We start from the raw sequence: 27278 nt of genomic DNA on the forward strand, positions 1-27278 counted from the left end.
ATTCATTCAATCATATTTATTGAGCGCTTACTGTGTGCAGAGCACTGTACTAAGCGCTTGGGAGAGGACAATACAACAATCAACAGACACATTCCCTGTCCACAATGAGCTTACAGTGTAGAGAGAATTCATTCACTCATTTAATTATATTTATTGAGCGCTTACTGTGTGCAGAGCACTGTACTAAGCGCTTGGGAGAGGACAATACAACAATCAACAGACACATTCCCTGCCCACAATGAGCTGACAGTTTAGAGAGAATGCATTCATTCATTCATTCAATCATATTTATTGAGCGCTTACTGTGTGCAGAGCACTGTACTAAGCGCTTGGGAGAGGACAATACAACAATAAACACACACATTCCCTGCCCACAATGAGCTTACAGTTTAGAGAGAATTCTTTCACTCATTCAATTATATTTATTGAGCACTTACTGTGTGTAGAGCACTGTACTAAGCGCTTGGGAGAGGACAATACCACAATAAACACACACATTCCCTGCCCACAATGAGCTTACAATTTAGAGAGAATTCATTCATTCATTCATTCAATCATATTTATTGAGTGCTTACTGTGTGCAGAGCACTGTACTAAGCGCTTGGGAGAGGACAATACAACAATCAACAGACACATTCCCTGTCCACAATGAGCTGACAGTTTAGAGAGAATGCATTCATTCATTCATTCAATCATGTTTATTGAGTGCTTACTGTGTGCAGAGCACTGTACTAAACGCTTGGGAGAGGACAATACAACAATACAACAATAAACAGACACATTCCCTGCCCACAATTAGCTGACAGCTTAGAGAGAATGCATTCATTCATTCATTCAATCATATTTATTGAGCGCTTACTGTGTGCAGAGCACTGTACTAAGCGCTTGGGAGAGGACAATACAACAATAAACACACACATTCCCTGCCCACAATGAGCTGACAGTTTAGAGAGAATGCATTCATTCATTCATTCAATCATGTTTATTGAGTGCTTACTGTGTGCAGAGCACTGTACTAAACGCTTGGGAGAGGACAATACAACAATACAACAATAAACAGACACATTCCCTGCCCACAATGAGCTGACAGCTTAGAGAGAATGCATTCATTCATTCATTCAATCATATTTATTGAGCGCTTACTGTGTGCAGAGCACTGTACTAAGCGCTTGGGAGAGGACAATGCAACAATAAACACACACATTCCCTGCCCACAATGAGCTGACAGCTTAGAGAGAATGCATTCATTCATTCATTCAGTCATATTTATTGAGCGCTTACTGTGTGCAGAGCACTGTACTAAGCGCTTCGGAGAGGGCAATACAACGATAAACAGACACATTCATCTCACCTTGTTGACCCACTCGACTCGCTCCATGTCTGGGAAGTGGATCTGGACAAGACACAGAGAAGGTGGAGGGTCAGATCTCCTCGTCCCAGAAAACTGCCGCGCCGTGAGCAGGCCCTACCGAAACTTCCCCCAATAATGATTGTGGTACTCGTTAAGCACTTACTATGTGCCGGGCACTGTACTAAGCGCTGGGGGGGAATACAAGGAAATCGCGTTGGACACAGCCCCCGTGGGGCTCACAGTCTCCATCCCCATTTGACAGATGAGGCAACTGAGGCCCAGAGAAGAGAAGTGACTTTCCCAAGGTCATGCAGCTGACAAGTGGTGGAACTGGGATTAGAACCCATGACCTTCAGATGCCCAGACCTTGGCTCTACCCACTAGGCCATGGTTCCACCCACTCTCTTGGAAAACTTATTTACTCCCAGGGCTTCAACTCCCATCTCTACTATATAGATATCTAGATATATACCTATATAGTAGAGATGGGAGTTGAAGCCCTGGGAGTAAATAAGTATATATATCTAGGTATAGATATAGATATCTAGATATATACCTATATATCTAGATATCTATATCTATACCTAGATAGATATAGATATCTAGATATAGATATAGACATAGACAGATATCGATCTATATCTAGATAGATTTTATCTATCTATCTATCATCATCTATATCTATCTATCTATCTATAATATAGATATTATAGACATCTATCTATCTATCTATCTATCTATCTATCTATCTATCTCTATCTATAATATAGATATTATAGACATATCTATATATCTAGATATATAGATAGATTTTATATCTATCTATCTATCTATCTATCATCTATCTATCTATCTATCATCTCTCTAATATAGATATTATAGACATATATCTATATATCTATATTTCTAGATATCTATATCTATATCTATCTATATAGTTAGATTTTATATCTATCTATCTATATAGATAGATAGATTTTATATCTATCTATCTATCTATCTATCTATCATCTATCTATCTATATCTTATCTATCTATCATCATCTATCTATATCTTTATCTATCTATCATCTATCATCTATCTATCTATCTATCTATCTATCTATATCTATCCATCCATCTATATCTATCTATCTATCTATCTATCTATCTATCTATCTATCTATCTATCTATCTATCTATCTATCTATCTACCTACCTATCCATCCATCCATCCATCCATCCATCCATCCATCCATCCATCCATCCATCTATCTATCTATCATCTATCTAATCATGGCATTTCTATGCGGAGGATTCCCAAATCTCCCTCTCCAGCCTTGATCTCTCTTTCTCTCCGCAGTCTCTCATTTCCTCCTGCCTTCAGGACATCTCTCCTCGGATGTTCTGTCGCCACCTCAAACTCAACATGTCCAAAACAGAACTCCTCATAATGATAATAATAACAATAATAATGATAATAATAATAATAATAGTAGTATTCCCCCTCCTCCCCATCCCCATCCCCCCACCTTACCTCCTTCCCCTCCCCACAGCACCTGTATATATGTATATATGTTTGTACGCATTTATTACTCTATTTATTTATTTTACTTGTACATATTTATTCTACTTATTTTATTTTGTTAATATGTTTGGTTTTGTTGTCTGTCTCCCCCTTCTAGACTGTGAGCCCACTGCCGGGTAGGGACCGTCTCTAGATGTTGCCGACTTGTACTTCCCAAGCGCTTAGTACAGTGCTCTGCACACAGTAAGTGCTCAATAAACTTCTAGACTGTGAGCCCACTGTTGGGTAGGGACCGTCTCTATATGTTGCCAACTTCTACGTCCCAAGTGCTTAGTCCAGTGCTTTGCACACAGTAAGCGCTCAATAAATACGATTGAATGAATGAATGAATAAATACGATTGAATGAATGAATGAATAGTATTTGTTAAGCGCTTACAGCGTGGCTCAGTGGAAAGAGCCCGAGCTCTGGAATCAGAGGTCATGGGTTCGAATCCCGGCTCCGCCACTTGTCAGCTGTGTGACTTTGGGCAAGTCACTTCACTTCCCTGTGCCTCAGTTCCCTCATCTGGAAAATGGGGATGAAGACTGTGAGCCCCCCGTGGGACAACCTGATCACCTTGTAACTTCCCCAGCGCTTAGAACAGTGCTTGGCACATAGTAAGTGCTTAATAAATGCCATTATTATTATTATTGTTAATATTCTCTGCACCTCAGTTACCTCATCTGTAAAATGAGGATGAAGACTGTGAGCCCCCCATGGGACAACCTGATCACCTTGTATCTACTCCAGCGCTTAGAACAGTGCTTGGCACATAGTAAGCGCTGAACAAATACCATAATTATTATTATTATTGCAGTGCTTAGGACCATGCTCGGCACATTATTATTATTATTATTATTATTATTATTATTATTATTACTACTACTACTACGTACAGAGAAGTAGCGCGGCCTAGTCAGTGCTTGGGAGTCAAAAGGGCCTGGATTTTAATCCTGACTCCTCCACTTGTCTGCTGTGTGACCTCGGGCAAGTCGCTTCACTTCTCTGTGCCTCAGTTCCCTCATCTGTGAAATGGGGATTGAGACTGTGTCCAACCTGATTCGGTTGTCTCCACCCCAGCATCTAGTACAGTGCCTGGCACAAAGTGAGCACTTAACAAATCCCACAACTGTTATTATTATCACACGAAAATGTGTGTGTGACGGGAGTGCGGGTGCGTGTCTGTGTGTGGGTGTGTGCAGGTGGGTCAGAGTTTGTGTGTACGATTCATTCAGCCATTCAATTGTATTGAGCGCTTACTGGGTGCAGAGCGCTGTACTAAGCGCTTGGGAAAATACAATTCAGGAATAAACAGTGGCATTCCCCGTCCACGACGACGAGCTCACAGTCTAGAGAGAGTGAGTGTGTGAGTGAGTGGGTGTGTATATGTGTTTGTGTGTGTATTTGTGGGTTTATTTGTGTGTTTGTGTGTATTTGTGTGTGTATTTGTGTGTTTATGGGTGGGTGGGTGGGTTTTTTTTGTTTTTGTGTGTGTGTGTGAGCAGCCCCAGGAAACTGGCTACTCCTAGTGGGCTGGCAACTAGATGTAATAATAATAATAATAATAATAATAATAATAATAGCATTTATTAAGCGCTTACTATGTGCAAAGCACTGTTCTAAGCGCTGGGGAGGCTACGAGGTGATCAGGTTGTCCCACGGGGGGCTCACAGTGAGCCCACTGTTGGGTAGAGACTGTCTCTATGTGTTGCCAACTTGTACTTCCCAAGCGCTTAGTACAGTGCTCTGCACACAGTAAGCACTCAATAAATATGATTGATTGATTGATTGATCTCCATTTTACAGATGAGGGAACTGAGGCCCTTTAGAAGTGAAGTGACTCGCCCAAAGTCACCCAGCTGACAATTGGCGGAGCCGGGATTTGAACCCAGGACCGCTGACTCCAAAGCCCGGTCCCTTTCCACTGAGCCACGCTGCTTCTCATAAGCAGGGTCTCCTCCTCCCTCTGTCCTCCCCAGAACCGAGAGGGAAATTAATAATGATGGGATTTCTTAAGCGCTTACTATGTGCCAGGCACTGTTCTAAGCGCTGGGGTAGATACAAGGTGATCAGGTTGGCCCACGGGGGGCTCACAGTCTTCATCCCCATTTTACAGATGAGGGAACTGAGGCACAGGGAAGTGAGGTGACTTCACCAAGGGCAAGCGGAGGAGGCGGGATTAGGGATTCGAACCCAGGCTTTGGAGTCAGAGGTCAGGGGTTCAAATCCCGGCTCTGCCAACTGTCATTCATTCATTCATTCAATCGTATTTATTGAGCGCTTACTGTGTGCAGAGCATGATAATAATAATAATAATAACAATAATAATAATAATAACGGTATTTGTTAAGCGCTTACTATATGCAAGGCACTGTACTAAGCCCTGGGGAGGATACAAGCAAATCGAGTTGGGCACAGTCCCTGCCCCACGTGAACTCACAGTCTCAATCCCCACTTTAAAGATGAGGCCCAGAGAAGTCAAGTGACTGGCCCAAGGTCACACACAGCAGACAAGTGGTGGAGTCAGGATTAGAACCCCTGACCTTCTAATAACAATAATGATGGCATTTGTTAAGCGCTTACTACGTGCCAAGCACTGTTCTAAGCACTGGGGAGGCTACAAGGTGATCAGGTTGTCCCACAGGGAGCTCACAGTCTTCATCCCCATTTTACAGTTGAGGTAACGGGCCCAGAGAAGTGAAGTGACTGGCCCAAGGTCACACACAGCAGACAAGTGGTGGAGTCAGGATTAGAACCCCTGACCTTCTAATAATAATAAAGATGGCGTTGATTAAGCGCTTACTATGTGTAAAGCACTGTTCTAAGCGCTGGGGAGGTTACAAGGTGATCAGGTTGTCCCACGGGGGGCTCACAGTCTTCATCCCCATTTTACAGTTGAGGTAACTGAGGCCCAGAGAAGTTAAGTGACTTGCCCAAGGTCACACAGCTGACAATTGGAGGAGCCGGGATTTGAACCCATGACCTCTGACTCCAAAGTCCGGGCTCCTTCCAATGATGATGATGATGATGGCATTTGTTAAGCGCTTGCTCTGTGCAAAGCACTGTTCTAAGCGCTGGGGGGGATACAAGGTGATTAAGTTGTCCCACGTGGGGCTCACAGTCTTAATCCCCATTTTACAGATGAGGTAACTGAGGCTCAGAGAAGTTAAGTGACTTGCCCAAGGTCACATGACAGAGATGTGGTGGAGTCGGGATTCGAACCCATGACCTCTGACTCCAAAGTCCGGGCTCCTTCCACTGAGCCACGCTGCTTCTGACTCCCGGGCCCAAGATCTACCATATCCTCTCAACTTTCATTCCATCATATTTATTGAGCGCTTACTGTGTGCAGAGCACTGTACTAAGCGCTTAGTACAGCGCTCTCAACCTCTCCATATGCAGGAGATGCCCAGTATATCCAGCAGACGCTCAGTACAGTACCGTACACGAGAAGCAGCGTGGCTCAGTGGAAAAGAGCCCGGGCTTTGGAGTCAGAGGTCATGGGTTCCAATCCCGGCCCCGCCAACTGCCAGCTGTGTGACTTTGGGCAAGTCACTTCACTTCTCTGAGCCTCAGTTCCCTCATCTGTAAAATGGGGATGAAGACTGTGAGCCCCACGTGGGACAAACTGATCACTTTGTAACCTCCCTAGCGCTTAGAACAGTGCTTTGCACATAGTAAGCGCTTAATAAATGCCATCGTTATTATTATATTATATGCTCTATGCAGTTCCGTGCACCTAGTAGGCCCTCAGCACAGAGCCAGGAACACAGTCGGCACTCAGTACAGTCATCTGACAGGTTTGGGGTGTTGGTTTAATCAGGGAAGGCCCCTGGAGGAGGTGGTTTCAAAGTGGCTGCGTGGACAGAGCACTGGCCTGGCATTCAGAAGGACCTGGGTTCTAATCCTGCCTCCACCATGTATCTGCTCTGTGACCTTGGGCGAGTCACTTCACTTCTCTGGGCCTCAGTTCCCTCCTCTGGAAAATGGGGATTGAGACTGTGAGCTCCATGTAGGACTAGACTGTGAGCCTGCTGTTGGGTAGGGACCGCCTCTATATGTTGCTAACTTGTACTTCCCAAGCGCTTAGTACAGTGCTCTGCACATAGTAAGTGCTCAATAAATACGATTGATTGATTGATTGATTGATTGAATGAATGATAGGGACTGTATCCAACCTGATTAACTTGTATCTATCCCAACGCTTAGAACGGTGCTGGGTACGTAGCGCTTAACAAGTACCAGAATTATTACTATTATTATCATCAATCGTATTTATTGAGCGCTTACTATGTGCAGAGCACTGTACTAAGCGCTTGGGAAGTACAAATTGGCAACATATAGAGACAGTCCCTACCCAACAGTGGGCTCAGGAGGCGGTGAAGGCGGGAAGAGTTAAGGTCTAGTGGGTTTGAGGTGAATCAGGGAAGGTGATTTCAGGAGGCAGTGAAGTGGGGTTTGGGATTAATCTGGGAAGGCTCCGGGAGGAGGTGAAGACATGGAGAACTGGGGTCTGGAAGGTTTGGGGTGATGGGATTAATCAGGGAAAACTCCCGGAGGAGGTGATTTCAGGAGGCGGCAGAGGTGGGAAGAGCTGAGGTCTAGTGGGTTTGGGGTGAATCAGGGAAAGTGATTTCAGGAGGCAGTGAAGTGAGGTTTGGGATTAATCTGGGAAAGTGCCAGGAGGAGGTGAAGACATGGAGAACTGGGGTCTGGAGGGTTTGGGGTGATGGGATTAATCAGTGAAGACTCCTGGAGGAGGTGGTTTCAGGAGGCGGCGGAGGCGGGAAGAGCTGAGGTCTAGTGGGTTTGGGGTGAATCAGGGAAGGTGATTTCAGGAGGCAGTGAAGTGGGGTTTGGGATTAATCTGGGAAGGCTCCGGGAGGAGGTGAAGACATGGAGAAATGGGGTCTGGAGGTTTTGGGGTGATGGGATTAATCAGGGAAGGCTCCCGGAAGAGGTGGTTTCAGGAGGCGGCGAAGGTGGGAAGAGCTGAGGTCTAGGGGGTTTTGGGTGAATCAGGGAAGGTGATTTCAGGAGGCAGTGAAGTGGGGTTTGGGATTAATCTGGGAAGGCGCCGGGAGGAGGTGAAGACATGGAGAACTGGGGTCTGGCAGGTTTGGGGTGATGGGATTAATCAGGGAAGACTCCTGGAGGAGGTGGTTTCAGGAGGCGGCGAAGGCGGGAAGAGCTGAGGTCTAATGGGTTTGGGGTGAATTAGGGAAGGTGATTTCAGGAGGCAGTGAAGTGGGGTTTGGGATTAATCTGGGAAGGCTCCGGGAGGAGGTGAAGACATGGAGAAATGGGGTCTGGAAGGTTTGGGGAGATGGGATTAATCAGGGAAGACTCTTGGAGGAGGTGGTTTCAGGAGGTGGCAGAGGCGGGAAGAGCTAAGGTCTAGTGGGTTTGGTGTGAATCAGGGAAAGTGATTTCAGGAGGCAGTGAAGTGGGGTTTGGGATTAATCTGGAAGGGTGCCGGGAGGAGGTGAAGACATGGAGAACTGGGGTCTGGAGGGTTTGGGGTGATGGGATTAATCAGGGAAGGCTCCCAGAGGAGGTGGTTTCAGGAGGTGGCGGAGGCGGGAAGAGCTGAGGTCTAGTGTGTTTTGGTTGAATCAGGGAAGGTGATTTCAGGAGGCAGTGAAGTGCGGTTTGGGATTAATCTGGGAAGGCGCCGGGAGGAGGTGAAAACATGGAGAACTGGGGTCTGCAGGGTTTGGGGTGATGGGATTAATCAGGGAAGACTCCTGGAGGAGGTGGCTTCAGGAGGCGGCGGAGGCGGGAAGAGCAGAGGTCTAGTGGGTTTGGGGTGAATCAGGGAAGGTGATTTCAGGAGGCAGTGAAGAGGGGTTTGGGATTAATCTGGAAAGCCTCTGGGAGGAGGTGAAGACATGGAGAACTGGGGTCTGGGGGGTTTGGGGTGAGGGGATTAATCAGGGAAGACTCCTGGAGGAGGTGGTTTCAGGAGGCGGCAAAGGCAGAAGAGCAGAGGTCTAGTGGGTTTGGGGTGAATCAGGGAAGCTGATTTCAGGAGACAGTGAAGTGGGGTTTGGGATTAATCTGGAAAGGCGCCGGGAGGAGGTGAAGACATGGAGAAATGGGATTAATCAGGGAAGGCTCCCGGAAGAGGTGGTTTCAGGAGGCGGCGGAGGCGGGAAGAGCTGAGGTCTAGTGGGTTTGGGGTGAATTAGGGAAGGTGATTTCAGGAGGCAGTGAAGTTGGGTTTGGGATTAATCTGGGAAGGCTCCGGGAGGAAGTGAAGACATGTAGAACTGGGGTCTGGAGGGTTTGGGGTGATGGGATTAATCAGGGAAGACTCCTGGAGGAGGTGGTTTCAGGAGGCGGCGGAGGCGGGAAGAGCAGAGGTCTAGTGGGTTTGGGGTGAATCAGGGAAGGTGATTTCAGGAGGCAGTGAAGTGGGGTTTGGGATTAACCTGGGAAGGCTCTGGGAGGAGGTGAAAACATGGAGAGCTTTGGTCTGGCGGGTTTGGGGTGATGGGATTAATCAGGGAAGACTCCTGGAGGAGGTGGTTTCAGGAGGCGGTGAAGGCGGGAAGAGCTGAGGTCTGTCAGTTTTTGGGGTGAATCAGGGAAGGGGATTTCAGGAGGCAGTGAAGTGGGGTTTGGGATTAATCTGGGAAGGCTCCGGGGGGAGGTGAAGACATGGAGAACTGGGGTCTGGAGGGTTTGGGGTGATGGGATTAATCAGTGAAGGCTCCTGGAGGAGGTGGTTTCAGGAGGTGGTGAAGGCGGGAAGAGCTGAGGTCTAGTGGGTTTGGGGTGAATCAGGGAAGGTGATTTCAGGAGACAGTGAAGTGACATTTGGGATTAATCTGGGAAGTTTCCGGGAGGCGGTGAAAACATGGAGAGCCTTGGTCTGGCGGGTTTAGGGTGATGGGATTAATCAGGGAAGACTCCCGGAGGAGGTGGTTTCAGGGGGCGGTGAAGGTGGCAAGAGCTGAGGTCTAGTGGGTTTTGGGTGAATCAGGGAAGGTGATTTCAGGAGGCAGTGAAGTGGGGTTTGGGATTAATCTGGGAAGGCGCCGGGAGGAGGTGAAGACATGGAGAACTGGGGTCTGGCAGGTTTGGGGTGATGGGATTAATCAGGGAAAACTCCCGGAGGAGGTGATTTCAGGAGGCGGCAGAGGTGGGAAGAGCTGAGGTCTAGTGGGTTTGGGGTGAATCAGGGAAAGTGATTTCAGGAGGCAGTGAAGTGAGGTTTGGGATTAATCTGGGAAAGTGCCAGGAGGAGGTGAAGACATGGAGAACTGGGGTCTGGAGGGTTTGGGGTGATGGGATTAATCAGTGAAGACTCCTGGAGGAGGTGGTTTCAGGAGGCGGCGGAGGCGGGAAGAGCTGAGGTCTAGTGGGTTTGGGGTGAATCAGGGAAGGTGATTTCAGGAGGCAGTGAAGTGGGGTTTGGGATTAATCTGGGAAGGCTCCGGGAGGAGGTGAAGACATGGAGAAATGGGGTCTGGAGGTTTTGGGGTGATGGGATTAATCAGGGAAGGCTCCCGGAAGAGGTGGTTTCAGGAGGCGGCGAAGGTGGGAAGAGCTGAGGTCTAGGGGGTTTTGGGTGAATCAGGGAAGGTGATTTCAGGAGGCAGTGAAGTGGGGTTTGGGATTAATCTGGGAAGGCGCCGGGAGGAGGTGAAGACATGGAGAACTGGGGTCTGGCAGGTTTGGGGTGATGGGATTAATCAGGGAAGACTCCTGGAGGAGGTGGTTTCAGGAGGCGGCGAAGGCGGGAAGAGCTGAGGTCTAATGGGTTTGGGGTGAATTAGGGAAGGTGATTTCAGGAGGCAGTGAAGTGGGGTTTGGGATTAATCTGGGAAGGCTCCGGGAGGAGGTGAAGACATGGAGAAATGGGGTCTGGAAGGTTTGGGGAGATGGGATTAATCAGGGAAGACTCTTGGAGGAGGTGGTTTCAGGAGGTGGCAGAGGCGGGAAGAGCTAAGGTCTAGTGGGTTTGGTGTGAATCAGGGAAAGTGATTTCAGGAGGCAGTGAAGTGGGGTTTGGGATTAATCTGGAAGGGTGCCGGGAGGAGGTGAAGACATGGAGAACTGGGGTCTGGAGGGTTTGGGGTGATGGGATTAATCAGGGAAGGCTCCCAGAGGAGGTGGTTTCAGGAGGTGGCGGAGGCGGGAAGAGCTGAGGTCTAGTGTGTTTTGGTTGAATCAGGGAAGGTGATTTCAGGAGGCAGTGAAGTGCGGTTTGGGATTAATCTGGGAAGGCGCCGGGAGGAGGTGAAAACATGGAGAACTGGGGTCTGCAGGGTTTGGGGTGATGGGATTAATCAGGGAAGACTCCTGGAGGAGGTGGCTTCAGGAGGCGGCGGAGGCGGGAAGAGCAGAGGTCTAGTGGGTTTGGGGTGAATCAGGGAAGGTGATTTCAGGAGGCAGTGAAGAGGGGTTTGGGATTAATCTGGAAAGCCTCTGGGAGGAGGTGAAGACATGGAGAACTGGGGTCTGGGGGGTTTGGGGTGAGGGGATTAATCAGGGAAGACTCCTGGAGGAGGTGGTTTCAGGAGGCGGCAAAGGCAGAAGAGCAGAGGTCTAGTGGGTTTGGGGTGAATCAGGGAAGCTGATTTCAGGAGACAGTGAAGTGGGGTTTGGGATTAATCTGGAAAGGCGCCGGGAGGAGGTGAAGACATGGAGAAATGGGATTAATCAGGGAAGGCTCCCGGAAGAGGTGGTTTCAGGAGGCGGCGGAGGCGGGAAGAGCTGAGGTCTAGTGGGTTGGGGGTGAATCAGGGAAGGTGATTTCAGGAGGCAGTGAAGTGGGGTTTGGGATTAATCTGGGAAGGCGCCGGGAGGAGGTGAAGACATGGAGAACTGGGGTCTGCAGGGTTTGGGGTGATGGGATTAATCAGGGAAGACTCCTGGAGGAGGTGGTTTCAGGAGGCGGCAAAGGCGGGAAGAGCAGAGGTCTAGTGGGTTTGGGGTGAATCAGGGAAGGTGATTTCAGGAGGCAGTGAAGAGGGGTTTGGGATTAATCTGGAAAGCCTCTGGGAGGAGGTGAAGACATGGAGAACTGGGGTCTGGGGGGTTTGGGGTGAGGGGATTAATCAGGGAAGACTCCTGGAGGAGGTGGTTTCAGGAGGCGGCAAAGGCAGAAGAGCAGAGGTCTAGTGGGTTTGGGGTGAATCAGGGAAGCTGATTTCAGGAGGCAGTGAAGTGGGGTTTGGGATTAATCTGGAAAGGCGCCGGGAGGAGGTGAAGACATGGATAAATGGGATTAATCAGGGAAGGCTCCCAGAGGAGGTGGTTTCAGGAGGCAGAGAAGGCAGGAAGAGCTGAGGTCTGGCGGGTTTTGGGGTGGACGGGAAGGGAAATTCTGGGGATCGGCATCATGGCCTGCTCCCTTTCCTCGCCCACAGCCGGCCGGCGCCACTGCTGATTCACACCAGGAAAACCGGTCTGACTCCCAAATCCTCACGGGAACTCGCAGCCCTAAAAGCGGGGCGGGATGGAGGAGAAACAGCCCCTTCCTCATTATCCAGGTGGGACTCCAGGCCTCCCAGCCCATTCCTTCTTCCTCCTGCCCCTTCCCACCCGCCCCTTCCCTCTGCGAGCGCTCAGTACAGTGCTGTGCGTATACTTAGGTATCTGCTGCGTGATCTTGGTTGGGAAAGTCACACCACTTCTCTGGGCCTCAGTTCCCTCATCTGTCAAATGGGGATGAAGACTGTGAGCCCCACGTGGGACAGGGACGGTGTCCAACTTGACTGATTGGTTCTGCATTCATACATTCATTCGATCGTATTTATTGAGCGCTTACTGTGTGCAGAGCACTGTACTAAGCGCTGGGGAAGTCCAAGTTGGCAACATAAAGAGACGGTCCCTACCCAAAAATGGGCTCACAGTCCAGAAACAGATTACGGGCTCAGGAAATGCCGCTGATTGATTGATTGATTGATTGGAGGCAAGGGCTGGATTGGATAACCTTTGTAATAATAATAATAATGGCATTTATTAAGCGCTTACTATGTGCAAAGCACTGTTCTAAGCGCTGGATATAATAATAAGCAGCGTGGCTCAGTGGAAAGAGCCCGGGCTTTGGAGTCAGAGGTCATGGGTTCAAATCCCGCCTCCGCCAACTGTCAGCCGGGTGACTTTGGGCAAGTCACTTCACTTCTCTGGGCCTCAGTGACCTCGTCTGTAAAATGGGGATTAAGACTGTGAGCCCCGCCGTGGGACAACCTGATCACCTTGTAACCTCCCCAGCGCTTAAAACAGTGCTTTGCATATAGTGAGCACTTAATAAATGCCATTAAAATAATAATAATAATAATGACGGTATTTATTAAGTGCTTACTACGTGCCAGGCATTTTTCTAAACGCTGGGGTTGCATGGCTTATTGGAAAGAGCATGGGTTTGGGAGTCAGAGGACGTGGGTTCTAATCCCAGCTCCACTGTGTGACCTTGGGCAAGCCTCTTCACTTCTCCGTGCCTCAGTTCCCTCATCTGTAAAATGGGGACGAAGACTGTGAGCCCCACATGGGACAACCTGAACAGCGCTTGGTACGTAATACTATTCTATTTATTTTATACTATTCTATTTATTTTATACTATTCTATTTATTTTATGGAGAAGCAGCATGGCTCACTGCAAAGAGCCCGGGCTTTGGAGTCAGAGGTCATGGGTTCAAATCCCGGCTCCGCCAACTGTCAGCTGTGTGACTTTGGGCAAGTCACTTCACTTCTCTGTGCCTCAGTTCCCTCATCTGTAAAATGGGGATAAAAACTGTGAGTCCCCCGTGGTTCAACCTGATCACCTTGTAACCTCCGCAGCACTTAGAACAGTGCTTTGCACATAGTAAGCGCTTAACAAATACCATCATCATTATTATTATTATTTTGTTAATATGTGTTGTTTTGTTGTCTGTCTCCCCCTTCTAGACTGTGAGCCCACTGTTGGGTAGGGACCGTCTCCATATGTTACCAAGCTGTAATAATAATAATAATAATAATAATGGCATTTATTAAGCACTTACTATGTGCAAAGCACTGTTCTAAGCGCTGGGGAGGTTACAAGGTGATCAGGCTGTCCCACGGGGGGCTCACAGTGTTAATCCCCATTTTACAGATGAGGTTACTGAGGCACAGAGAAGTTAAGTGACTTGCCCAAAGTCACACAGCTGGCAGTTGGCAGAGTCAGGGTTTGAACCCATGACCTCTGACTCCAAAGCCCGGGCTCTTTCCAATGTACTTCCCAAGCGCTTAGTACAGTGCCCTGCACACAGTAAGCGCTCAATAAATATGATTAAATAATAAGCGCTTAACAAATGCCATAATTATTATACAAGCAAATCAGGTTGGACACAGTCCCTGTGCCCCGTGGGGCTCACAGTCTCCATCCCCATTTTTCAGATGAGGGAACTGAGGCACAGAGAAGTGAAGGGGCTTGCCCAAGGTCACACAGCTGATAAGTGGCGGAGCCGGGACTAGAACCCATGACCTTCCGAATCCCAAGCCCGGGCTCTAGCAACTATGCAATGCTGCTTTTCCTCTTTGTGGATCTCAGAGCCCAGGGATCAAACACTGGCTGGGAAGGAGGAATTCCCGGGAAGTTCATGCCCTTGTCTAACCTGAGTCTTGCCCACTGTATCCTTGCTGTATCCTTGTACTTCCCAAGCGCTAACTTGTACTTCCCAAGCGCTTAGTACAGTGCTCTGCACACAGTAAGTGCTCAATAAATACGATTGATTGATTGCCCATTTCCTTCCGGTTGCTCACCGGCTTATGATCTCGGGGTTATTCCCCTAAAACTTGTACTTTCCAAGCGCTTAGTACAGTGCTCTGCACACAGTAAGCGCTCAATAAATACGACTGAATGAAAACGGGTGTTCCGTAAGCAGGAAGGCAGAAGGATCGCCACAAGAACTTGAGAAACGGCGGGCCTCGGAGTCAGAGGGCCCTGGGTTCTAATCCTGGCTCTACCACTTGTCTGCTGTATGAACTTGGGTGAGTCCCTTCACTTCCCCGGGCCTCAGTTCCCTCATCTACAATAATAATAGTAATAATGATGATGGTATTTGTTAAGCGCTTACTATAATAATGATGGCATTTATTAAGAGCTTACTATGTGCAAAGCGCTGTTCTAAGTGCTGGGGAGGTTACAAGGTGATCAAGTTGTCCCATGGGGGGCTCACGGTTTTAATCCCCATTTTACAGATGAGGGAACTGAGGCACAGAGAAGTGAAGTGACTTGCCCAAAGTCACACAGCTGATAGTTCGTAGAGCCGGGATTTGAACTCACATGTCCACATGTTTTGTTTTATTGTCTGTCTCCCCTTTCTAGACCGTAAGCCCGTTGTTGGGTAGGGATCATCTCTATATGTTGCCAACTTGTACTTCCCAAGCGCTTAGTACAGTGCTCTGCACACAGTAAGTGCTCAATAAATACGATTGAATGAATGAATGAATGAATGAATGAGAACTGTTCTAAGTGCTGGGGTAATAATAATAATAATGATAATAATAATAATAATGGCATTTGTTAAGCGATTACTATGTGCTGAGCACTTTACTAAGCGCTGGGGGGATACGAAGTGATCAGGTTGTCCCACGTGGGGCTCACAGTCTTCATCCCCATGTTACAGATGAGGTCACTGAGGCACAGAGAAGTCAAGTGACTTGCCCAAAGTCACAAAGCTGACCAGTGGCGGAGCTGGGATTAGAACCCACGACCTCTGACTCCCAAACCCGGGCTCTTTCCGCTGAGCCACGCTGCTTCTCTAATTCATTCATTCATTCAATCGTATTTATTGAGTGATTCCTGTGTACAGAGCACTGTACTAAGCGCTTGGGAAGTACAAGTAGGCAACATATCGAGATGGTCCCTACCCAACAACGGGCTCACAGTCTAGAAGGGAATCAAAATTGTGAGCCCCACATTCATTCATTCAATTGTATTTATTGAGCACTTACTGTGTGCAGAGCACTATACTAAGCGCTTGGGTTGTACACGTTGGCAACATATTCATTCACTCCTTCATTCAATCGTATTTATTGAGCGCTTACTGTGTGTGGAGCACTATACTAAGCGCTTGGGAAGTACAAGTTGGCAATGTATAGAGACAGTCCCTCCCCAACAGCGGGCTCACAGTCTAGAAGGGGGAGACAGACAACAAAACAAAACATATTAACCAAATAAAATAAATAGAATAAGTATTTTACACATTCATTCATTCATTCGTATTTATTGAGCGCTTACTGTGTGCAGAGCACTGTACTAAGCGCTTGGGAAGTACAAGTTGGCAACATACAGAGACGGCCCCTACCCAACAGTGGGCTCACAGTGTAGAAGGGGGAGACAGACAACAAAACAAAACATATTAACCAAATAAAATAAATAGAATAGTATTTTACACATTCATTCATTCATTCAATCGTATTTATTGAGCGCTTACTGTGTGCAGACCACTGTACTAAGCGCTTGGGAAGTGCAAGTTGGCAACGTATAGAGACGGTCCCTACCCAACAGCGGGCTCACAGTCTAGAAGTACTGATTAGTGTGTATCTACCCCAGTGCTTAGAACAGTGCTCGGCACATAGTAAGTGTTTAACAAGTCCAAGCGCTTAGTACAGTGCTCTGCACACAGTAAGCGCTTAATAAATACGATTTAATTGAATGAATGAAAGTACCACTAAATAAACCACATACTATTATATTATAATATACAACCTGATCATTTCTTATCCCCCCCGCAGCGCTTAAAACCAAAAAAAACCACCCGGGTGTTGAGGCGGAGTAAGTCTCTGAATCAGACAGGTGCTTAAAGAGGTTTTAGGATAATGATGATGATGATGGCATTTATGAAGCGCTTACTATGTGCAAAGCACTGCTCTAAGCACTGGGGAGGATACAAGGTGATCAGGTTGTCCCTCGGGGGGCTCACAGTCTTAATTCCCGTTTTACAGATGAGGTAACTGAGGCACAGAGAAGTGAAGTGACTTGCCCAAATAATAATAATAATAATAATTGCATTTATTAAGCACTTACTATGTGCAAAGCACTGTTCTAAGCGCTGGGGAGGTGACAAGGTGATCAGGTTGTCCCACAGGGGGCTCACAGTCTTAATCCCCATTTTCCAGATGACGTAACTGAGGCCCAGAGAAGTGAAGTGACTTGCCCAAATAATAATAATAATAATAATGGCATTTATTAAGCACTTACTATGTGCAAAGCACTGTTCTAAGCGCTGGGGAGGTGACAAGGTGATCAGGTTGTCCCACAGGTGGCTCACAGTCTTAATCCCCATTTTCCAGATGAGGGAACTGAGGCCCAGAGAAGTGAAGTGACTTGCCCAAAGTCACCCAGCTGACAATTGGCGGAGCCGGGATTTGAACCCATGACCTCTAACTCCAAAGCCCGGGCTCATTCCACTGTGCCACGCTGCTACTCATCCGACCTTCCTCCTCTTTTAGACTGTGAGCCCACTGTTGGGTAGGGACTGTCTCTATATGTTGCCAACTTGGACTTCCCAAGCGCTTAGTCCAGTGCTCTGCACACAGTGAGCGCTCAATAAATACGATTGACTGATTGATTGGATTGCCAGGAGGCGGGGGGATAGTCTCCCCTTCGTCCCCCTCTCCATCCCCCCCATCTTACCTCCTTCCCTTCCCCACAGCAACTGTATATATGGATATATGTTTGTACATATTTATTACTCTATTTATTTATTTATTTTACTTGTACATATCTATTCTATTTATTTCATTTTGTTAGTATGTTTGGTTTTGTTCTCTGTCTCCCCCTTTTAGACTGTGAGCCCACTGTTGGGTAGGGACTGTCTCTATGTGTTGCCAACTTGTACTTCCCAAGCACTTAGTACAGTGCTCTGCACACAGTAAGTGCTCAATAAATACGATTGACTGATTGATTGATTGATTGATTTTACTTGTACATATCTATTCTATTTATTTCATTTTGTTAGTATGTTTGGTTTTGTTCTCTGTCTCCCCCTTTTAGACTGTGAGCCCACTGTTGGGTAGGGACCGTCTCTAGATGTTGCCAACTTGGACTTCCCAAGCGCTTAGTCCAGTGCTCTGCACACAGGAAGCGCTCAATAAATACGATTGATGATGATGATGTTGGGTAGGGACTGTCTCTATATGTTGCCAACTTGGACTTCCCAAGCGCTTAGTCCAGTGCTCTGCACACAGTAAGCGCTCAATAAATACGATTGATTGATTGATTGATTGATTGATAGTCTGGATGCCCCATTGCTGAAGGGTCAGAGGCTGGGGGACGGGGCGGTGGATGTCCAGACTTTGGGGGTCCAGACGTGCCCGGTTCCCCCAGCTCACGGAGGGAAAGGCTTCGGAAGCAGGAAAATCCAGAGGGAATGCCAGGAAAAGGGAATCCCTCCACGGGGCAGGCCCAAAGCCAGTCCACCCCCGGCCTCTGCCCCGCTAGACTGACTCAATAAATGCGATTGATGATGATGATGACGGACTGTTCTCCTGACTGACCGCTGCCATCAATCAATCATATTTATTGAGTGCTTACTGTGTGCAGAGCACTGGACTAAGCGCTTGGGAAGTCCAAGTTGGCAACATAAAGGGACGGATCAGGGATCAGGGACGGACCATCAGAGAAGCAGCTTGCCGCGTGGATACATCCCAGGCCTGGGAGACAGACGGTTATCAATCAATCAATCAATCAATCAATCAATCAATCAATTGTATTTATTGAGCACTTACTGTGTGCAGAGCACTGTACTAAGCACTTGGGAAGTCCAAGTTGGCAACATAGAAAGACAGTCCCTACCCAACAGTGGGCTCACAGTCTAAAAGGGGGAGACAGAGGTCATGGGTTAATAATAATAATAATAATAATGGCATTTATTAAGCGCTTACTATGTGCAAAGCACTGTTCTAAGCGCTGGAGAGGTTACAAAGTGATCAGGTTGTCCCACGGGGGGCTCACGGTCTTCATCCCCATTTGACAGATGAGGGAACTGAGGCCCAGAGAAGTGAAGTGACTTGGCCAAAGTCCCACAGCTGACAAGTGGCAGAGCCGGGATTTGAACCCATGACCTCGGACTCCAAAGCCTGGGCTCTTTCCACTGAACCACACTGCTTCTCTAAAAATGGCATTTATTAAGCGCTTACTATGTGCTAAGCTCTGTTCTAAGCGCTGGGGAGATTACGAAGTGATCAGGTTGTCCCACGGGGGGGCTCACAGTCTTCATCCCCATTGTAGAGATGAGAGAAGAGAAGTGAAGTGACTTGCCCAAAGTCGCACAGTTGACACTTGGCGGAGCCGGGATTTGAACCCATGACCTTTGACTCCAAAGCCCGGGCTCTTTCCACTGAGCCACGCCACTAGTAAAATGGGGATGGAGACTGTGAGCCCCACATGGGAAAGGGACTGTGTCCAACCTGATTGGCTTGTACCTACCCCAGTGCTTAATACAGTGCCTGGCACATAATAATAATAATAATAATAATAATAATAATAGTATTTGTTAAGCACTTACTATGTACAAAGCACTGTTCTAAGTGCTGGGGAGGTTACAAGGTGATCAGGTTGTCCCATGGGGGGGCTCACAATTTCAATCCCCATTTTCCAGATGAGGTAACTGAGGCCCAGAGAAGTGAAGTGACTTTCCCAAGGTCACACAGCAGACATGTGGTAGAGTCGGAATTCGAACCCAAGACCTCTGACTCCAAAGCCCGTGCTCTTTCCACTGAGCCACGCTGCCTCTGTGCAAATAATAATAATAATAATAATGATGATGGCATTTATTAAGCGCTTACTATGTGCAAAGCACTGTTCTAAGCGCTTGGGGAGGTTACAAGGTGATCAGGTTGTCCCACAGGGGGCTCACGGTCTTAATCCCCATTTTACAGGTGAGGTAACTGAGGCCCAGAGAAGTGAAGTGACTTGCCTAAAGTCCCACAGCTGACAAGTGGCAGAGCCGGGATTTGAACCCATGACCTCGGACTCCAAAGCCCGGGCTCTTTCCACTGAGCCACGCCGCTAGTAAAATGGGGATGGAGACTGTGAGCCCCACATGGGAAAGGGACTGTGTCCACCCTGATTGGCTTGTACCTACCCCAGTGCTTAATACAGTGCCTGGCACATAGTAATGATAATAATAATAATAACAATAATAATAATAATAATAATGGTATTTGTTAAGCGCTTACTATGTGCAAAGCGCTGTTCTAAGCGCTGGGGAGGTTACAAGGTGATCAGGTTGTCCCATGGGGGGCTCACATTAATCCCCATTTTACAGATGAGGGAACTGAGGCCCAGAGTAGTGAAGTGACTTTCCCAAAGTCACCCAGCTGACAATTGGCGGAGCCGGGATTTGAACCCAAGACCTCTGACTCCAAAGCCCGGGCTCTTTCCATTGAGCCACGCTGCTTCTGTGCAAATAATAATAATAATAATAATAATAATGGCATTTGTTAAGCGCTTACTATATGCAAAGCACTGTTCTAAGCGCTGGGGAGGTTATAAGGTGATCAGGTTGTCCCACGGGGGGCTCACAGTTTTCATCCCCATTTTCCAGATGAGGGAACTGAGGCCCAGAGAAGTGAAGTGACTTGCCCAAAGTCACCCAGCTGACAAGTGGCGGAGCCGGGATTTGAACCCATGACTTCTGACTCCAAAGCCCGGGCTCTTTTCACTGAGCCACACTGCTTCTCAACTATGTGCCTGGCACATAGTAAGCGCTTAACAAATACCATAATTATTATTATTCTTACTGTTACACTGTTATATTGTCCTCTCCCAAGCACTGCTCTGCACGTAATAAGCACTCTATAAATACCATTGATCCCTGACTCTCCCTCAGTGACCCAGAATGGATGCGCTTAGTACAGTGCTCTGCACACAGTAAGCGCTCAATAAATACGATTGAATGAATGAATGAATGAATCCCACTCCCCTGACTGTCCCCTCTCCATCCCTGACTCTCCCCCACTCACCCTCCAACACCCCTGATTTTCCATCAAACAAAAGTATTTTTCAGCACCTGTATATATGTATATATGTTTGTACATATTTATTACCCTATATATTTATTTATTTTACCTATACATATCTATTCTATTTATTTTATTTTGTTAGTACGTTTGGTTTTGTTGTCTGTCTCCCCCTTCTAGACTGTGAGCCCACTGTTGGGTAGGGACCGTCTCTAGATGTTGCCAACTTGGACTTCCCAAGCGCTTAGTACAGTGCTCTGCACACAGTAAGCGCTCAATAAATATGATTGATTGAATGGTATTTTTACTTACTGGTGTAGGAGCCCCGTGCTATATAATAACAATTATAATTAATTATTAATAACCAGTAATTAATTATAATATTCTATTATAATAATTATCATATTATATATTTTATCATGTAGTGATAATATTAATATGTAATATTATAATTATTAATTCTTATCAATTATGTGATTGATAGTAATTATAATTATTGTAGTATATGTTAAGTGCTTACTATGTGCCCGGCTTTCTACTAAGCACTGGGGTGACTACGAATAAATTGGGTTGAACACAGTCCCTGTCCCACATGGGGATCACACTCTCGATCCCCATTTTACAGATGAGGTGACTGAGGCCCAGGGAATAATAATAATAATTGTTATAGTATATGTTAAGTGCTTACTATGTGCCAGGCTTTCTACTCAGCACTGGGGTGACTACAAATAAATTGGGTTGGACACAGCCCCTGTCCCACATGGGGCTCACAGTCTCGATCCCCATTTTACAGATGACGTGACTGAGGCCCAGGGAATAATAATAATAATAATAATAATAATAATAATAATAATAACAATTGTAGTATATGTTAAGTGCTTACTATGTGCCAGGCTTTCTACTAAGCACTGGGGTGACTACGAATAAATTGGTTTGGACACAGTCCCTGTCCCACATGGGGCTCACAGTCTCGATCCCCATTTTACAGATGAGGTGACTGAGGCCCAGGGAATAATAATAATAATAATAATAATAATAATAATAATAATAATAATAATAATAATAATAACTGTAGTATATGTTAAGTGCTTACTATGTGCCAGGCTTTCTACTCAGCACTGGGGTGAATATGAATCAAGCCCGGGCAATTTCCACTGAGCCACTCCAATCTGTACTTTCCCAGACGCTTAGTCCAGTGCTCTGCACACACTGTAAGCGCTCTGTATATATGTTTGTACGTATTTATTCCTCTATTTATTTATTTATTTTACTTGTACATATCTATTTTATTTATTTTACTTTGTTAATATGTTTTGTTTTGTTCTCTGTCTCCCCTTTCTAGACTGTGAGCCCACTGTTGGGTAGGGACCGCCTCTATGTGTTGCCAACTTGGACTTCCCAAGCGCTTAGTACAGTGCTCGGCACACAGTAAGCGCTCAATAAATATGATTGATTGATTGATTGATTGATTGAATAAATTGGGTTGGACACAGTCCCTGTCCCACATGGGGCTCACAGTCTCGATCCCCATTTTACAGATGAGGTGACTGAGGCCCAGGGAATAATAATAATAATAATAATTGTAGTCTATGTTAAGTGCTTACTATGTGCCAGCCTTTCTACTCAGCACTGGGGTGACTACGAATAAATTGGGTTGGACACAGTCCCTGTCCCACATGGGGCTCACAGTCTCGATCCCCATTTTACAGATGAGGTGACTGAGGCCCAGGGAATAATAATAATAATGATGGTATTCGTTAAGCGCTTACTATGTGCAAAGCACTGTTCTAAGCGCAGGGGAAGACAAGGTGATCAGATTGTCCCACGTGGGGCTCACAGTCTTAATCCCCATTTTACAGGTGAGGTTACTGAGGCCCAGAGAAGTGAAACGCCTTGCCCAAGGTCACACAGCAGACGTGCGGCAGAGGCGGAATTAGAACCCATGACCTTCTGACTCCCAGGGCTGTGGTTTCTCCACAATGCCGTGCTGCTTCTCACTATGTACAATCAATCAATCAATCGTATTTATTGAGCGCTTACTGTGTGCAGAGCACTGTACTAAGCACTTATAATAATAATAATGATAATAATCATCAATCGTATTTATTGAGCGCTTACTGTGTGCAGAGCACTGTACTAAGCGCTTGGGAAGTACAAGTTGGCAACATATAGAGACAGTCCCTACCCAACAGTGGGCTCACAGTCTAAAAATAATAATAATAATAATAATAAACACAATAGAGTTGTTGGACATGATCCCTGCCCCACAGGAGCTTTCAATATAATAATAATAATGATAGCATTTGATAATAATTTGATAATAATAATGTTAGCAATGATCGCATATAGAGGGGAAGACATTAAATTCCAGACAGGGAGAAGCGGCAGAGTATAATAAAATACAATAAAATAAAATATAATAATAAAAATGGCTTAGGGGAAAGAGCACCAGTTTGGGAGTTCAGAGGACATGGGTTCTAATCCAGACTCCTCCACTTGTCTGCTGTGTGACCTTGGGCAAGTCACTTAACTTCTCCGGGCCTCAGTGACCTCATCTGAAAAATGGGGATTAAGACGGTGAGCCCCAGGTGGGACAACCTGATTAGCTTGTATCTCCCCCAGTGCTTAGAACAGTGTGTGGCACATAGTAAGCGCTTAACAAATGCCATTATTATTATTATTATTATTATTCTTAAGGATTATTATAATAATATATTATTATATAATATATAATAATATATTATTAAGGATTATTAAGGTTCTTCAAAAGAAGATTAATCAGGTCAGGCACTGTCCTTTGCAGCCTGGTGGCCTAATGGGAAGAGGCGGGGCCTGGGTTCTAATCCCCCCCAGCACTTAGAACAGTGCTTGGCACATAGTAAGTGCTTATCAAATGCCATAATCAGTATTTAATATAATATTTATATATTAATACAATATATAATATAGCATGATGTGCTCAATAAATACGCTTGAATGAATGAAGGATATGATATTTAATATAATTCTATTATAGCTATAATTCTATTTGATCTGACGATTTTGACACCTGTCTACATATTTTATGTTGTCCATCCCCCGCTTCTAGACCTTGAGCCCGTTGTTGGGGCTCTATAGGTTGCCGACTTGTACTTCCCAAGCGCTTAGTACAGCGCTCTGCACACAGTAAGCGCTCAATAAATACGATTGAATGAATGAATGAATCATTATTATTATTATTGTTATTATTAATAACCCCAGCAGTGCCACTCGTCTGCTGTATGGCCTTGGGTAAGTCACTTCACTTCTCTGTGCCTTAGTTACCTCTGCTGTACAAAGCAGATTAGGGCTGTAAGCCTTATGGGGGACAAGGATCATTTCCAACCTGATTATCTTGCATAATAATGATAATAATAATAATAATGGTGTTTGTTAAGCGCTTACTATGTGCCAAGCACTGTTCTAAGCGCTGGGGGAGATACAAGGTAGTTAGGTTGTCCCACGTAGGGCTCATAGTCTACATCCCTTCTAGACCGTGAGCCCACTGTTGGGTAGGGACCGTTTCTATGTGTTGCCAACTTGCGCTTCCCAAGCGCTTAGTACAGTGCTCTGCACACAGTAAGCGCTTAATAAATACGATTGAATGAATGAATGAATTTATTTTATTTGTACATGTTTACTCTATTTTATTTTGTTAATATGTTTTGTTTTGTTGTCTGTCTCCCCCTTCTAGACTGTGAGCCCACTGTTGGGTGGGGACCGTCTCTATGTGATACCAACTTGTACTTCCCAAGCGCTTAGTACAGTGCTCTGCACACAGTAAGTGCTCAATAAATACAATTGAATGAATGAATGAATTTATTTTATTTGTACATGTTTATTTTATTTTGTTAATATGTTTTGTTTTGTTCTCCGTCTCCCCCCTTCTAGACTGTGAGCCCGCTGTCGGGTAGGGACCGTCTCTATGTGTTGCCAACTTGGACTTCCCAAGCGCTTAGTACAGTGCTCTGCACACAGTAAGCGCTCAATCGATACGACAATAAATGAATGAATTTAGTTTATTTGCAGATGTTTATTCTATTTATTTTAATTTGTTAATATGCTTTGTTTCGTTGTCTGTCTCCCCCTTTCTAGACTGTGAGCCCGCTGTTGGGTAGGGACCGCCTCTATGTGTTGCCAACTTGTACTTCCCAAGCGCTTAGTACAGTGCTCTGCACACAGTAAGCGCTCAATAAATATGACTGACTGAATGAATGAATTTATTTTATTTGTACATGTTTACTCTATTTTATTTTGTTAATATGTTTTGTTTTGTTGTCTGTCTCCCCCTTCTAGACTGTTAGCCTGCTGTTGGGTAGGGACCGTCTCTATGTGTTGCCAACTTGTACTTCCCAAGCGCACAGTACAGTGCTCTGCACACAGTAAGCACTCAATAAATATAATTGAATGAATGACCGTCTCTATATGTTGCCAACTTGTACTTCCCAAGCGCTTAGTACAGTGCTCTGCACACAGTAAGCGCTCAATAAATATGATTGAATGAATGAATGAACGACTTCTGACTCCCAAGGCTGGGCTCTTGCCACTGAGCCACACTGCTTCTCTATGAAAGTAGACACTTCTCTGTGGTGACTCCCAAACCGGCGGCTCCCAAATAATAATAATAATAGTAATAATGGCATTTATTAAGCGCTTACTATGTGCAGAGCGCTGTTCTAAGCGCTGGGGAGGTTGCAAGGTGATCGGCTTGTCCCACAGGGGGCTCACAGTCTTCATCCCCATTTTCCAGATGAGGGAACTGAGGCCCAGAGAAGTGAAGTGACATGCCCAAAGTCACCCAGCTGACTATTGGTGGACCCGGGATTTGAACCCATGACCTCTGACTCCAAAGCCCAGGCTCTTAGGCTTCTCCCTCCCCCCCGCAAGCCCCTCACCCAACTCTGCACCTCCTCCTGCCTCCAGGATGTCTCCACTCGGATGTCTTCAGGACACGTCACCCCCCTTCTCAAAAATTCATTCATTCAATCGTATTTATTGAGCGCTTACTGTGTGCAGACCACTGTACTAAGCGCTTGGGAAGTCCAAGTTGGCAACATATAGAGACGGTCCCTACCCAACAGTGGGCTGACAGTCTAGAGTGGTCTCCCGCCCACCTCCGCATCGAACAAAAACTCCTCACCGTTGGCTTCAAAGCCGTCCATCACATTGCCACCTCCCTTCTGTCCTTCTCCCTCCCAGCCCTCACCCTCTGCTCCTCGGCCACCACTCACCTCTTCCCTGGGCCTATACGTGTCTATATGTTGCCAACTTGGACTTCCCAAGCGCTTAGGCCAGTGCTCTGCACACAGTAAGCGCTCAATAAATACGATTGATGACGATGATGATGGGCCTCCAGCTCACCTGCCCCACATCCCGCCTCTGTACTGGACCACCCTCCCTCCTCTAATCCCCCAGACAATGACTCTCCCCCTCTTCAAAGCCTTCAGAGAAGCAGCGTGGCTCAGTGGAAAGAGCCCGGGCTTTGGAGTCAGAGGTCATGGGTTCAAATCCCAGCTCTGTCAGCTGTGTGACTTTGAGCAAGTCACTTCACTTCTCTGGGCCTCAGTTCCCTCATCTGAAAAATGGGGATGAAGACTGTGAGCCCCGCGTGGGACAGCCTGATCACCCTCAGCGCTTAGAACAGCGCTTTGCACATAGTAAGCGTTTAACAAATGCCATCATTATTATTATTATTGAAGGCCCATCTCCTCCGTGAGGCCTTCCCAGATTAAGCCCCGCTTTTCCTCATTTCCCACTCCCTTCCGCGTCGCCCTGATTTGCTCCCTTTTTTTTCCCCACCGCCCATCCCCTCACCACTGATGTCCACATCTGTCATTTTATTTATTTATATTGATGTCTGTATGTGTATATATGTTTGTACATATTTATTACTCTATTTATTTATTTATGTATTTTACTTGTACATATCTATTCTATCTATTTTATTTTGTTAGTATGTTTGGTTTTGTCTCCCCCTTTCAGACTGTGAGCCCACTGTTGGGTAGGGACTGTCTCTATATGTTGCCAATTTGTACTTCCCAAGCGCTTAGTCCAGTGCTCTGCACACAGTAAGCGCTCAATAAATACGATTGATGATGATGATGATGATGTCTGTCTCCCCAGCTCTAGACTTTGAGCTCACTGTGGACCGGGGAAAGTCATTATTTAATGCTGAATTGAACTCATAGTACAGTGCTCTGCACACGGTAAGCGCTTAATAAATACGATCAAATGAATGAACGAACAAATAATAATAATAATAATAATGGCATTTATTAAGCGCTTACTATGTGCAAAGCACTGTTCTAAGCGCCGGGGAGGTTACAAGGTGATCAGGTTGTCCCACGGGGGGCTCACAGTCTTAATCCCCATTTTACAGTTGAGGTAACTGGGGCCCAGGGAAGTTAAGTGACT

General features: G+C 46.3%; 1 protein-coding gene across 1 annotated transcript in view; it reads right to left on the bottom strand.

The window, feature by feature from the left end:
* The window catches only part of ESYT3 (extended synaptotagmin 3), a 149119-nt gene that overhangs the window by 109346 nt on the left and 12495 nt on the right, over positions 1–27278 (bottom strand). The window contains exon 2 of the mRNA XM_038752330.1: positions 1352–1393. Coding sequence (XP_038608258.1) covers positions 1352–1393 — 42 coding nt within the window. The remainder of the gene's footprint in view (positions 1–1351; positions 1394–27278) is intronic.

Source organism: Tachyglossus aculeatus, chromosome 1, assembly GCF_015852505.1.
Source record: "Tachyglossus aculeatus isolate mTacAcu1 chromosome 1, mTacAcu1.pri, whole genome shotgun sequence".
NCBI classification, from domain to species: domain Eukaryota; kingdom Metazoa; phylum Chordata; class Mammalia; order Monotremata; family Tachyglossidae; genus Tachyglossus; species Tachyglossus aculeatus.